The sequence below is a fragment of the Rana temporaria genome, chromosome 3, assembly GCF_905171775.1.
Source record: "Rana temporaria chromosome 3, aRanTem1.1, whole genome shotgun sequence".
Lineage (NCBI taxonomy): Eukaryota > Metazoa > Chordata > Amphibia > Anura > Ranidae > Rana > Rana temporaria.
Window position 1 is genome coordinate 443,743,011 of NC_053491.1, and position 14,350 is coordinate 443,757,360.

A 14,350-nucleotide genomic window follows, 5' to 3' on the forward strand; every position below is an offset into this window, starting at 1 on the left:
AGTTCAGGGACTACTGCAGTCTGCAGAACCATAAAAGGGAATTTTATCGCAAAACCGAACCAGTCCAGGACCTTGAGGTGACCACTGTTTAGCACTTATCTCATCTAGATTGGCTTATTAACAACCTAGGTTCCCTTTAACATTGGTGGAAGCCAGTAGTGTATTTAGGTTTTAAATATGACCCACCCCTTCCTGTCAAGGCCACACCCATTTATATTTAAGTCCCGCCCTGAAATTGGGGACACTAGTTCCTAGGGCCTGGGGGGGCATTGGATTCCCTTAATTTGCATAGATTTCCTCTCACTTCCTGTTTGGCTATGGGGCATGAAGTGAAGGGAAATCTCTGCAATGGGACAGGGATGGTAAAAAATAAACTGACAGGGGCTATAACCCTCCCTTACTCTATCCAAAAAAAAAAAGTGTTGCCTATAGTTCTACTTTAATTCTGATCATTTTATGGAGAGGTCTAAGAAGATATAACCATGTCAATGGTGCAGCAGAAAACATATAGCACAGTGAGGAAGGTTTGTGTTCCAGGCTGATAGGACAGTCAAAATTAGAAGCTGCTTGCGTTACACTAACAGTGTAGCACAAGCCGGCGTGGACTCTTTCCATGCTGCCCCCCTGCAAAGTGCTGCCCTAGGCCTGGGCCTTGTTGGCCTAGGCCAGGATACAGCATTGGTGGAAGCTGATCATGATAGAGTCCTCTGCCTGTGAACTATTAGACATGTGCATTAGTTTTCGTCCGAATTTCGGGTATTTTCGTTATCGTTTTAACAAACGAAAACGAACGTGCAGAATCCGAAATCCAAAAGATCCGACATAAAAAAATGCTTAATTTTCGTTTTCGTTGCTACAAAAGTTTGATATAGATAGGAGATTCGACATGACGCTGACAATAGCGATCTGTGTCTATCGAACCTGCGGTCGAATGCCTAACCTTATTCTACATAGAGAGAAAAGATTCGACATTATAGAGACAGTGTTGGGGTAGACCATTCGACATGAACGACGAAGATTCGACAAAGCAGTATAAAACATACAAACGTCAAATCTGTAATTGAAGGCTTATGGTGTCTGTCGAAAGTTTCCTTAAAAGATTCAACAAGCAGCTAAACTGTCCGACGCCGCAATTGTACATTTCCGGTCAAATGCTCGGCCCATAGGCTATAGAAGAATTTGAATAATAATTTATAAACATAATTATTACTAGTGTCATACAACATTAGAATTCTTCTATAGCTTGTAGGCGAAGCATTTGACCGCAAATGTACAATTGCGGTGTCGTACAGTTTAGCTGCTCCATCGAATCTTCTTAGAACATCCAACAGACACCATAATGCCGCGTACACACGATCGGTTTGTCTGATGAAAACGGTCTGATGGACCGTTTTCATCAGACTAACCGATCGTGTGTGGGCCCCATTGTTTTTTTTATCCATCGGTTAAAAGACTAGGAACTTGTTTTAGAATTATCTGATGGTTAACTAACCGATAGGAAAAAAACGATCGTCTGTAGGCACGTCTATTGGTTAAAAATCCACGCATGCTCAGACTAAATTAGGGGACGGGAGCGCTCCTTCTGGTAAAAGTAGCGTTCGTTATGGAGATAGCACATTCATCACGCTGTAACAGACAGAAAAACGCGAATCGTCTTTTAGTAACACGAAATCAGCTAAAGCAGCCCCAAGGGCGGCGCCATTGGATTTAAACTTCCCCTTTATAGTGCCGTCGTACGTGGTTTACGTGACCGCGTTCTGACACGTGTGTAGGCACGACTGATCATCAGTCAGCTTCATCGGATAACTGATGAAAAAATCCATCAGTCCGTTTTCATCGGATGGACCGATCGTGTGTACAGGGCATAAGCCTTCAATGACAGATTCGACCTTAACCACTTAAGCCCCGGACCATATTGCTGGTCAAAGACCAGAGCACTTTTTGCGATTCGGCACTGCGCCCTTAGTGGCCGCTTCGCGAGGCGACGTAGAGCTACAGGCTCTCGCGCAGGAGAGCCAACCTGCCGCCGTAGAACTGCGGCGGCTGGTCGGCATGTAGTTAATTCATTCGGATTTTTGGACGAATGCTTTTTTTAACATAAACAAAATTAATAAAAAACAAATTTTCGGGAGTAACTAAATAAATTTATTTTTCGGACCAAAGCGAAATTACGAAACTAAATATTTCAGTGTGCACATGTGTATGAACCATATGGGACCCAATTATATCCATAGAGACACCCACATCCAATAGAAGGAAGGTGACAAGACTTATGCCGCGTACAGACGGTCGTTTTTTGTGATGAAAAAAAACGACGTTTTAAAAAACGTCATTTAAAAAGATTGTGTGTGGGCAAAATGTTGTTTTATGTCTTCAAAAAAACGACAAAAAAAAAATTCGAACATGCTTGAATTTTTTGTGTCGTTTTTCAAAACGTCGTTTTTTGTTTCACAGAAATTGACCGTGTGTAGCAAAAAACGACGTTTAAAATGACGTTTTTAAACCCGCGCATGCCCAGAAGCTAGTTTTGAAGCGAGCTTCAATGGAAAAAAGTGGTGAAACGTAACCTCGCTTTGCTAGAGCATTGTGAAAAAACGATGGTGTGTAGGCAACGTCGTTTTTGAAAATGATGTTTTAAAAACGTTGTTTTATTTCATGATTTAAAACGTCGTTTTTTTTCATCACAAAAAACGACCGTCTGTACGTGGCATCAGAATTAGATCAGGACCCAGAAATTCAGATTTGGGATTTTTAATCTTAACAATTTAAAATGTTGCCTTTGTTTAAATTCATTTGTGAAAAATGAAACTACATGAAGCTGACCACACACATTACATCCTATGGATTGTTGTTGGGTTGTATTTTGGCAATAATATTGCTTTATTGTGAAATTTGGATAGTAGTCACCCTCAGTCTTATTGTCTTTAAAATATCAAGAATAATTGATTTTTAGTAAAAACATGGATGCTACATGATAAATGCCTACAGAAGAGCTGACAATCCATCTAAGAGTCACTCTATCCTATATGAGTGAATGACATTCAACCTGGAGAGAAAATATCCAAGTAACATTCGATTTTGCCCCATTCGCACAGATTGAATGAATGAATCGCTCTGCAATTTATTTTTTATTTATTTATTTTAATAAAAACACCCCCATTGGTTTTATTAGTTTGATAGGGTGGCTATTACATATAATGTAATAGCTGTAAAGGGAACCTATAGTGTTTTTGCAATATTTAAAATATATATGTGATTGTGATCAGTTAAATATAAGTAATCTATTTATAAAGCAGTAATGCTTAGATTTCAGCTTTTAAATAAACACTATATTGCCGAACGTATTGGCACGCCTGTCTTCACACGCACATGAACCGTAAGGGCATCCCAGTCTTGGTCCGTAGGGTTCAATATGGAGTTGGCCCACCCTTTGCAGTTATAACAGCTTCAACTCTTCTGGGAAGGCTGTCCACAAGGTTTAGGAGTGTGTCTATGGGAATGTTTGACCATTCTTCCAGAAGCGCATTTGTGAGGTCAGGCACTGATGTTGGACGAGAAGACCTGGATTGCAGTCTCCGCTCTAATTCAGCCCAAGGGTGTTCTATCGGGTCGAGGTGCAGGCCAAGTCAGGGCTGGACTGGGACAAAAATTTGGCCCTGGACTTCATCCAGACTGGCCCACTATGACAGGTCTCTCCCACAGCGGCCGGACAACTCCCGCACCCCCCCGGCCACCCAAGCACCTTCTCCCCCTTCACTAGCCACTCTTTATTAGAGTAGAACGGCTGGTACTCTTAGAGGCAGGACCAGTGGGGAAGCTAGACATTATTTCACCCGGGGCAAAGAATCAGTTTGGTGCCCCCCCTTATGGGACAAGATTAGGCAGAAGTGAGAAACTCCCAGGCCGCTGTCACTGAAGCCGGCCCACTGAGCCATCGGCCCACCAGGAAACTCCCTGTAGTCCCAATGGCCAGTCCATCCCTGGGCCAAGTCAAGTTCATCCACCCCAAACTCGCTCATCCATGCCTTTATAGACCTTGCTTTGTGCACTGGTCCAAATCATTTGGTGGAGGGGGGATTATGGTGTGGGGTTGTTTTTCAGGGGTTGGGCTTGACGTGAAGGGAACTCTTAAGGCATCAGCATATCAAGACATTTTGGACAATTTCATGCTCCCAACTTTGTGGGAACAGTTTGGGGATGGTCCCTTCCTATTCCAACATGACTGCGCACCAGTGCATAAAGCAAGGTCCATAAAGACATGGATGAGTGAGTTTGGGGTGGAGGAACTTGACTGGCCTGCACAGAGTCCTGACCTAAACCCGATAGAGCACCTTTGGGATGAATTCGAGCGGAGACTGCGAACCAGACCGTCTGGTCCAACATCGGTGCCTGACCTCACAAATGGGCTTCTGGAAGAATGGTCAAACATTCCCATAGACACACTCCTAAACCTTGTCGACAGCCTTCCCAAAAGAGTTGAAGCTGTTATAGCTGCAAAGGGAGGGTCAACTCAATATTGAACCCTACAGACTAAGACTGGGATGCCATTAAAGTTCATGTGTGTGTAAAGGCAGGCGTACCAATACTTTTGGCAGTATAGTGTACATGCATATGGGGGTATATATGTCAGCTCAGCTTAGTTCCTACAAAGTGATTGTGCTTCGCTGCTCCTCAGTCACATGGAAAGTCTTGGCTCGGGTTCTGATTTAACTTAAAACCATAGGCTAGCTGAGCTGGGCTTTTCCTAGTGGCCATTAAGCAGGAATGCTAATCACATTCCCCGATGTTCAAAACGCTAATCACATTCCCCGGTGTTCAGATCACCACCGGAGGGATCGTTGGAAATCAGAAACCTAAAGCACAATAAATACCATGTGGATAATTATGTTTAGATGTCATGTCCAAACTTACTTTCCAAGGGATACAAATCAAAATGTGAATTTACAGAAATTAGACGATAGTTTCCCTCTAATAAAGCTCTTCTTTAGAAAGACGCTATCAGCACCAGGTAAAGTGGGAAAAAATCCCCTAAAAAAAAAGTTTTTTTCTAGTTTTGGGTAGAGTGGGGAAGGATTAGGACTCCGGTTGGGTTTCATTGCTATTGTGGCCCCATTAGAGAGATTTACTCTCACTTCCTGTCCTGTTGACAACCATTTCGCAGGCAGGAAGTGATGGAAAGACTGCAACAAGGTCACGGACAGGGGTCCAGCCCTCACCTACTTTTCTAAAGAAAAGGATTTTTCATTTCTATTTGTGGTTGGATTGTTCCCTTCACATTTTTAGCAGGACATGAAGTGAGGATAAATCTTTATAATGGAGCCCTAGAAAGTAGTGCTGCACGATTAATCGTTAAGAATCTGGATTGTTTCACCCTGGAGATCTTAACAAAGCATTTTCCAGATTCTGTGCAGAGTTCTCTGATCAAGCCAACAGCTGTCAAAAAAACAAAACAAAACAAAAAAACTGCCAAGTTTAACAACATTCCTCAGCCACTGAGCTAACTATAAACATTGTAACGTTTTGTTCTTAAGATCAAAGCAATGAACTTCGGTCTGTAAATGAGAGAAGTTTAACCACTTAAAGACTAAACCTTTTTCTGACACTTGTTGCTTTCAAGTTAAAATCATTTTTTTTGCTAGAAAATTACTTAGAACCCCCAAACATATTATATATATATATATATATATATATATATATATATATATTCATAGGTGTGCGCAGGGGGTGTGCCAGGGCACACCCTAATCACTCTGTGCGGTGCCGAGTCCCCCTACTGCTCGGGCTTTACCCCTTGCTGCGCCCCCACATGTTTCAGGATGGAGAGTGGGGAAACGGACAATCAATATGTCATTTACCGGCCCCTTCCTTTTCTAAATGAACACACTCACTCGCTGTGTTCAATCATAATTGAAGCATAGTAAACTGTGCAGCTCTACTAGAAAGTGGTAAAACCTAGTTCTAAATTGTTCCCCACTCTATTAAAAAAAATATTTTTGGTTTGACATACACTTTACGGGGTCTATTTATAAAACATTTGTTGGACCAAAGTCACATACCTTTGTGTATGCTCAACAAATTTGGGCAGTATTTTCACTAATAGATTCATTTCTATCATCTTCAGCTCCATCTAGTGGCCAAAATGTGTTATAGTTTTCTGAAATTCCTAAATGAAAAAAATATACAGCATTCAGCTCCATCTAGTGGCCAAAATGTGTTATCGTTTTCTGAAATACCTACATTAAAAAATACTGTATACAGAAGTCAGCTCCATCTAGTGGCCAAAATGTGTTATCGTTTTCTGAAATACCTACATAAAAAAAACTATACAGCATTCAGCTCCATCTAGTGGCCAAAATGTGTTATCGTTTTCTGAAATACCTACATTAAAAAATACTGTATACAGAAGTCAGCTCCACCTAGTGGCCAAAATGTGTTATAGTTTTCTGAAATACCTAAATTTAAAAAAATAAAGCATTTTAGTCCACTCGATGGAGCTGAAAGTCAAAAAACATAATTTTTTTTTATAAATAGACCCCTATGTGTAGCCAGCAGCAAAGGGAGGTGCACTATCAATATGTTATTACTTTCAGGTTCCAGAAGCCAACAGAAGGGGGTGCAGTTTTATCAGGTAGCAAACACCCTCAGTTCCTATTAGCCAGCTGCAGGGGGAGCTGTTATGTCAGGGAGCACTCACTTTCAGCTTCCAGTAATAACAGCAGCTCTTGTATCAATAGGCAATTGCATTGAACTCAGGAGACAGCAATAGTGGGAGCTGTTGCATCAGGGAGCAATTACCTTCCAGTAGCAGGCGAAGGCATTATATCAAAAGTTTAATTGTTCACCAGCAGGGGGAGCATCGGTTAGGGAGCAATCACCTTTAGTTTTTCAGTAGCCAGCAGCAGGTGGAGCTGTTGTATTAGGAGCAATCACATTCAGTTCCCCATATCCAGCAGCAGGTGGAGCTGTTGTATTAGGAGCAATCACATCCACTTTCCTATATCCAGCAGCAGGTGGAGCTGTTGTATTAGGAGCAATCATATTCAGTTTCCAGGAATAAACATATTTAGTTTCCAATAACCAGCACCAGGGGGAGCTACTGCAAAGCTTATATCAATTTAAAGTATAACTAAAGGCAACATTGTTTTGTAAAGTTGTGGATAGACTGGTGAGGGGTTAAAACCCGTGGCAGCTTTTTTTCTTTTCTGCTGGCTGTGTCTCTGTTAGGAAGATTTACTCTTCCTAGTTGTCATGATCACTGTTTTCTCCGGTAACGAACATTTTGAATTGCCACCAGAACAGGGATAGAGGTGAAGTCTTCCAAAGGGGGCCATTTATTCCTGTGACAGCTAAAAGGAGATATCTCTCATGTTAGACATATAGCCCCCCGACTTCCTGTTGAGTATACAGGGCAGGAAGTGAAGGAAAATCATCACAGATTGTAAAAAATCTAACAGCCGTTTTAACCCTCCCCTACACTATACAAAATGAAAAATAAAGGTCTTGCCTTTAGATCTACTTTAATATAAAGTATACATTGTAGCCTTATGAACATGGGTGCCTGGGGCCATACAAGGTAACATGTGGGTGTATTTCCCTGCCTGGGAACCACAGGTGCTGAGTACAGCTGCCCATAGAAATCAGTATTACATACTTGTGTGGACATGCGCATGCGTAGTAACAGACAGTCTACATCCAACAGCAGACAGCCTACATCCAACAGCAGACAGCCTGCACCCAACAGCAGACAGCCTGCACCCAACAGCAGACAGCCTGCACCCAACTGCAGACAGCCTGCACCCAACTGCAGACAGCCTGCACCCAACAGCAGACAGCCTACACCCAACAGCAGACAGCCTACACCCAACAGCAGACAGCCTACACCCAACAGCAGACAGCCTACACCCAACAGCAGACAGCCTACACCCAACAGCAGACAGCCTACACCCAACAGCAGACAGCCTACACCCAACAGCAGACAGCCTACACCCAACAGCAGACATCCTACACCCAACAGCAGACAGCCTACACCCAACAGCAGACAGCCTACACCCAACAGCAGACAGCCTACACCCAACAGCAGACAGCCTACACCCAACAGCAGACAGCCTACACCCAACAGCAGACAGTCTACACCCAACAGCAGACAGCCTACACCCAACAGCAGACAGCCTACACCCAACAGCAGACAGCCTACACCCAACAGCAGACAGCCTACACCCAACAGCAGACAGTCTACACCCAACAGCAGACAGTCTACACCCAACAGCAGACAGTCTACACCCAACAGCAGACAGCCTACACCCAACAGCAGACAGCCTACACCCAACAGCAGACAGCCTACACCCAACAGCAGACAGTCTACACCCAACAGCAGACAGTCTACACCCAACAGCAGACAGTCTACACCCAACAGCAGACAGTCTACACCCAACAGCAGACAGTCTACACCCAACAACAAACAGTCTACATCCAACAGCAGACAGTCTACATCCAACAACCGACAGTCTACACCCAACAGCAGACAGTCTACACTCAACAGCAGACAGTTTACACCCAACAGCAGACAGCCTACACCCAACAGCAGACAGCCTACACCCAACAGCACACAGTCTACCTCCAACAGCACACAGTCTACACCCAACAGCACACAGTCTACATCCAACAGCAGACAGTCTACACCCAACAGCACACAGTCTACACCCAACAGCAGACAGTCTACACCCAACAGCAGACAATCTACACCCAACAGCAGACAGTCTACACCCAACAGCAGACAGTCTACATCCAGGGTCGTACATTTTCAGGCATGCAAGTATTTATCCATATACAACTATTGATTTCTGTGGGTGGATGTACACAGCACCTTTGGCTCCCAGGCAGGGAAATTTTACATTGGCACCCATGTGCAGGAGGCCTTACTTGTTAGAAGCTGATAGATGTTGAATACGATCTGTTACTGGGGGTCCCAGCATGTTGAACTATTAACACAAAAATAAACCCTGTAATGTTAGTTTACATTTGAATTTTTTACTTTTTACAGGAGATAGCACACAGGGTGTTCACTATTTTGCTTAATATTTGTATTAATATCTAATTGGGAAAGACAACAGGACACACAGAGCAAAGTTTGTGAAGAGCAAAAAAATAGCTCAATTGTGCAGTAACCCACAACAACCAATCAGAAACAAGTTAGCAGCTTGGGCTGGCCATACACTCGTAGGGGTGTATTTATGAAAACAAATTGCTGTTCGTCTTGCGAAACTGCATCTATTAATTTTTTTTCTGTGTAAATACAGGCATAATTGAATGTTACTAGGCTTTTTTCCCTCCAGGTCTGATGTTCTTCATTCATAAAAATAGTGGTATCAGGGAGTTACAACTTTAATGCCACTAGATGGAGCTGATGATCACAGGTATATAATGTATCATCAGCTCCATCTAGTGGTCAACTATAGGAAGTACGTATTTTATATTTTATAGCGAAATCTAATGGCCATAATACGATTCATGCTATGAATGAAGAGCATTCAGTTAAAATAGCTTAGTAATATTCAAATATTACATTTTGTCAGTATTCACACAGAATGAAAGTAAAACTAGAGCAAACCTTTTTTCTTTTCTTTTTTTTAGGGTAGAGTGGAGAAGGATCAGAACCCCTGTCAGTTTTTATTGTTGTCTGTGTCCCGTTAGTCTGCGTTAGGAAGATTCACCTTCTCTATTTGTCCTGCTTACCATTATCATTGAAAGTGAAAGTAAAAGAAAATCCCAAATTTTGTGTTGCCCCCAGAAAAGTAATATAGGGGAAATCTTCCAATGGGGACCCCCCAGGGTCTCTCCTGATTTGCAGGGATTTCCTCTCACTTCCTGTTTGGCTATGAGACAGGAAGTGAAAGGGAAATCTTCACAATGGGACAAAGATGGCAAAAAAAAAAACTGACAGGGGCTATAACTAGGGTTGCACCCAGGCTGAAATCACTATGACAAGCCTGGGCTCACACAGGAGTGGTGCGGGTAAGCGCATGCGACTCAGACAGGAATCGCACTGCAATTTCTGTTCAAACTGCATGCAATTCTTTGGAAAAACAAGAAAAACTGCGCTTATACACCAAAAAATTACATATATAAGAATCAATACAAAGAGCAGCAGCTTGCGTGTGATCAACAAGGCAAAATATACATAAAAAATAAAGCCGCACCAAAAACCCTAAAAAAATAATAAATTGAATTCAAAAATCAAATTCACAATTTTTGATAATAGGCAAGTTCATAGGTTACAAAAAGTAAATATGTGATTCCAAATTGCAATAATGTTCACGTAAGTGCGGAATCTTGAAAGCACATACCACCAAAAGCGACAGATATTTCCACACTGAAGTGACACCCTTCACCAGGATGCAAGGCCGCTTACCAAAGGGCCAGCTTGATAAGCAGTCGGGTATGACCCAGCCGCGGCCTTTATGGACTCACAAAGATGTAGAGGGAGACAGGTTCCAGAGGAAAACTTCAGGCACAATCTCAGGCTCATCCGGACATACAAATGGAGAGAGGATGCACCATAGCATAATCCCGTAATATATTGTATTTATTTAAAAAGTTAGCGTACTTACAAAGGTAGATAAAAACAAGCAGCGTGTAAAACAAAGTGCCGGCCGGCAACTAGTGGAGCCCTTCCTCCTAGCGTGGTGACGTCACTGCACGTCCTCCCAGGCGCGTTTCGTCATAGGTCAGACGTCCTCAATTCTTTGCAGTGCGATTTGAGCCTATTTATTTTGTATGGGCTCGAATCGCACCACAAAGGTATCGGTCACGAGTATCGGAGCATCTTGAGAAGTATTCGTAAAAATACTCGGTATTGGCACTGATACCGGTATTGGTGCGACACTAGTTTTAACCCTCCCTTACTCTATCAAATATGAAAACATATGTTTGTATTTCTGCTTTATGTACATGCAGTTTTGCAGGATGAACAGCTCTGCATTTTTTTTTTTTTTAAATACACCCCTAATGAGGGGAACTGATTGATTTCCCCATCCATTGTAAACAGCGTGGCACCTCCCTGCTGGCTTCTGTATACTGACAGCGGGGGAACCTGTTGCTGTCTGAATACCTGAACAGCGACTGCAGCTGGCTGACTGCAGATCAAAGGACGGCGGGTGGGAAGGTGCCGACACGACCACCTATGGCTCAAATTTTGGGCGATTCACAGCTTTAGAGCAACATGGCCTCATAGCTGATTTCGCTATTTCTGATTGGCTCCTGTAGATAACTGAACATCACTGCTCGTTACCTAATATAATGGAATAAGGGGAAATGAGGAGAACATATTAGGTTGTATGGTGTAATAGATGTAGGGATACCGCCTGTGTATCCGGGGTAGTCAGACACACGTAGTGGGGGGACGCGCTGGTAGCTGTATACACACGTCTCGGGTGTAGATCTGTGTGTGTTTGTGTAGGGGGAGTTGTGATGTATTTGGTTTTGTGTCTGATTGCTTATCTCTTTCTCTCTCTTTTTCCCCATGTGTTATTGTGTGCGCATGTGTTACAATTGACCCGTCATTTCTGTGTTACATACCATGTGTAACTGCATTACCATTTGTCCTGAACATTTTGTGTTTTTTTTTTTTGTTTTGTTTTTTATTGTCTCGTGGCTTTGCTGCATGCTTTTGTTTGCTATCATTGTTGTTTTTATCTTGTCACTGTGTTGTTTTATTGTGCTGCTCCATTGTTTTTTTTTTTTTTGCCTCATCCCATGGTGTTGCCGTGTCACATCGTGTCGCTGTGTTGTGTTGTTGTGTAGCATTCTCAGCGCCTCCCCCCGCCGGGTCCAACAGGTTTGTCACAATTGGATCACGAGACAGCAACTTTCTGAACCTCCCCCAGCAGTCTCAAGTAAGTCAGTGATATTCCCTAACCTATAATTAACTATTTACTAAACGCGACTCAGCCTAATACCTAATACATTGCCCCTAATTCCTAATACACCATTAATATACCATTCCCCTTACCTGCAATGCCTAGTTATACTAACCACAGCTGTGCCTAATCTGGAATCTAACACCCCATAGCATGGAATACCTCAGAGTAACCCTTAGGGGTGCATTTATAAAAAAAATAAAAAGATCTGCAGAGCTATTCGTCCCACAAATCTTCCTGTAACCATTCATTTTGTGCAAATGGAGACAAAATCAAATGTTACTTAGGCTATTTTCTCCCCTGGTTGGGTGTTCTTCATTCATAAGAATAGAGTAAATCCGGCATTTTCACATTATGGCCACTAGATTGAGCTGAAGATCATGGTAAAGTAATACAGTACGTATTTTAAACGTCAGCGCCATCTAGTGGCCACAATGTGGTATTTTACCGATTCTTGCTTCTCTTAAAATCAAAGAACACCTGACCTGGAGAGAAAATAGATTCAATTTTGCCGACGTTTGCATAGAACAAATATACATACAGGATTAATAGCTCTGCATTTTTTTTATATAAATATACTCCTTAAAGTGGATGTTGCATTAGATGTAATGCAACCGAGGAGAAGAGTAGCAAAGGAAGGCCTTTTGTTCTTCTTTTTTTTTTATTTATTTTTTTAATCATCTTTTCATCACGATCCTTCCATCCTGTATGCATGTTGCCATCGCAGTTCTAAAAATTATGGTGTGGAGGGATTATGTTGGAATGGCACCGGTGTTCTTAAAGGCTGCCGGGAAGAGAGAGGGGGCCATATAAAAAGCAGAGACACAGAATCTGTGTATGTCTACACCGGTATAGATTGCTTGCAAAGGCTTTAATAATGCGCTTCACGATTACATTCAGTTTTAAATTCCTTTTTTTTTTGTGCAGCAAGCCACATTTTTTTCATCCCTTGGATTGGGATCTAAGGGCCAGATTCACATAGAACTGCGGCGGCGTAACGTATCGTAGATACGTTACACCGCCGCAAGTTTTCATCGCAAGTGCCTGATTCACAGAGCACTTGCGATGAAAACTACGCCGGCGGCCTCCGGCGCAAGGCGGGCCAATTCAAATGGGCGTGTGCCGTTTAAATTAGGCGCACTCCCGCGCCGGACCTACTGTGCATGCTCAGTTTTGCAAATCCCGTTGTGCTTTGCGCGCCGTGACGTAATTTTTTCGAAAAGCGACGCGCGTAGCGTACTACCGTATTCCCGGACGTGTTACGCAAACGACGTTCATTTTTAAATAGACAGCAATACGTTTGCTGACTAAAGTTAGGGCACCTAAAACGACGACTAAATTTGCGACGGGAAACTAGACTAGCGGCGACGTAGCGAACGCGAAAATCCGTCGTGTATCCGCCGTAACTCCTAATTTGCATACCCGACGCTGGTTTACCACGCAAACTCCCCCCAGCGGCGGCCGCGGTACTGCATCCTAAGATCCGACAGTGTAAAACAGTGTATACGACGGCGTATCAGGAGATACGCCGTCGTATCCCCTTTGTGAATCTGGCCCTCAGCCCCCATTTACACATGAGCTTAGCCAGCCGATGTAGAGAATTTTTTTCTAGTGCAATTGTATTTGCAACTTGTAGTACAGGAACAGAATTGTGCATTTCATTGGCTCCTGGGACATCAATAGGAAAGACTGAAAGCTGCCCGGTAAGGCTCCATTCACACTGCAGCTGAATGCTGAATGTCTTTGGTTGTTTTTTTTTTTCAGGCTTAAGTGACTTTTATTATTATTTTAAGCCAATGGAATGCTAGTTACTGGGCAAGAGAACTTGCATTTCTGCCCACATATGCACATTTTTCAGATGCTCCTATTGAAGTCTATTGGGGCTGCTAAAATGCATGACTCTAACCTAAAAGAGGCTTGTGTACTTCTTCAAGTGACGCTATGATCAGGTGTTAATGGGCACCATTGAGAATAAAGGTGTCAGAAACTGAATTACCTGCTGGTGGCGCTGTACTTCCCAGAGTAGAAGGTTGTAGTTCCAGTGTCCACCAGCATGTGATTCAGGTCCTGACAAAAGGAAATCCAGATGTCATTGAAACGTTCTGGTGAAGCTTCAAATTGCTTAAGACCCCTTTTACACTGGGGCGTTTTTCAGGCGCTTTGGCGTTAAAAAAAGCCTGTAAAGCGCCTGAAAGAAGCCTCATCTGCAATCCCAATGTGAAAGCCTGAGTGCTTTTAGAGCCCTTTCACACTGCCAGCGTGCGAAAACCGCTGGTAAAGGGCCGCTAAGAACCCTTTCACACTGGGGCATATTTCAGGCACTTTGGCCTTAAAAAAAAGGCCCCTCAATGGGAAGGGGGCTTTAGGAGCGGTGTATTCAACGCTCCTAAAGCGCTGCAAAGAAGCTGCTTGCAGGACTTTTTTGGACGCCCTGC

The 14,350-nt window shown here is 43.0% G+C and overlaps 1 protein-coding gene across 9 annotated transcripts in view; it reads left to right on the forward strand.

Moving 5' to 3' along the window:
- Positions 1-14,350, forward strand: part of NFIX (nuclear factor I X) — a 273,828-nt gene that overhangs the window by 237,599 nt on the left and 21,879 nt on the right. For 7 of the 9 annotated variants that reach the window (XM_040346497.1, XM_040346496.1, XM_040346500.1 and 4 more), the window contains one exon: positions 11,800-11,891. The exons of the other annotated variants lie outside the window; for them this stretch is intronic. In XM_040346497.1, coding sequence (XP_040202431.1) covers positions 11,800-11,891 — 92 coding nt within the window. The remainder of the gene's footprint in view (positions 1-11,799; positions 11,892-14,350) is intronic. 9 annotated transcript variants of the gene reach the window in all.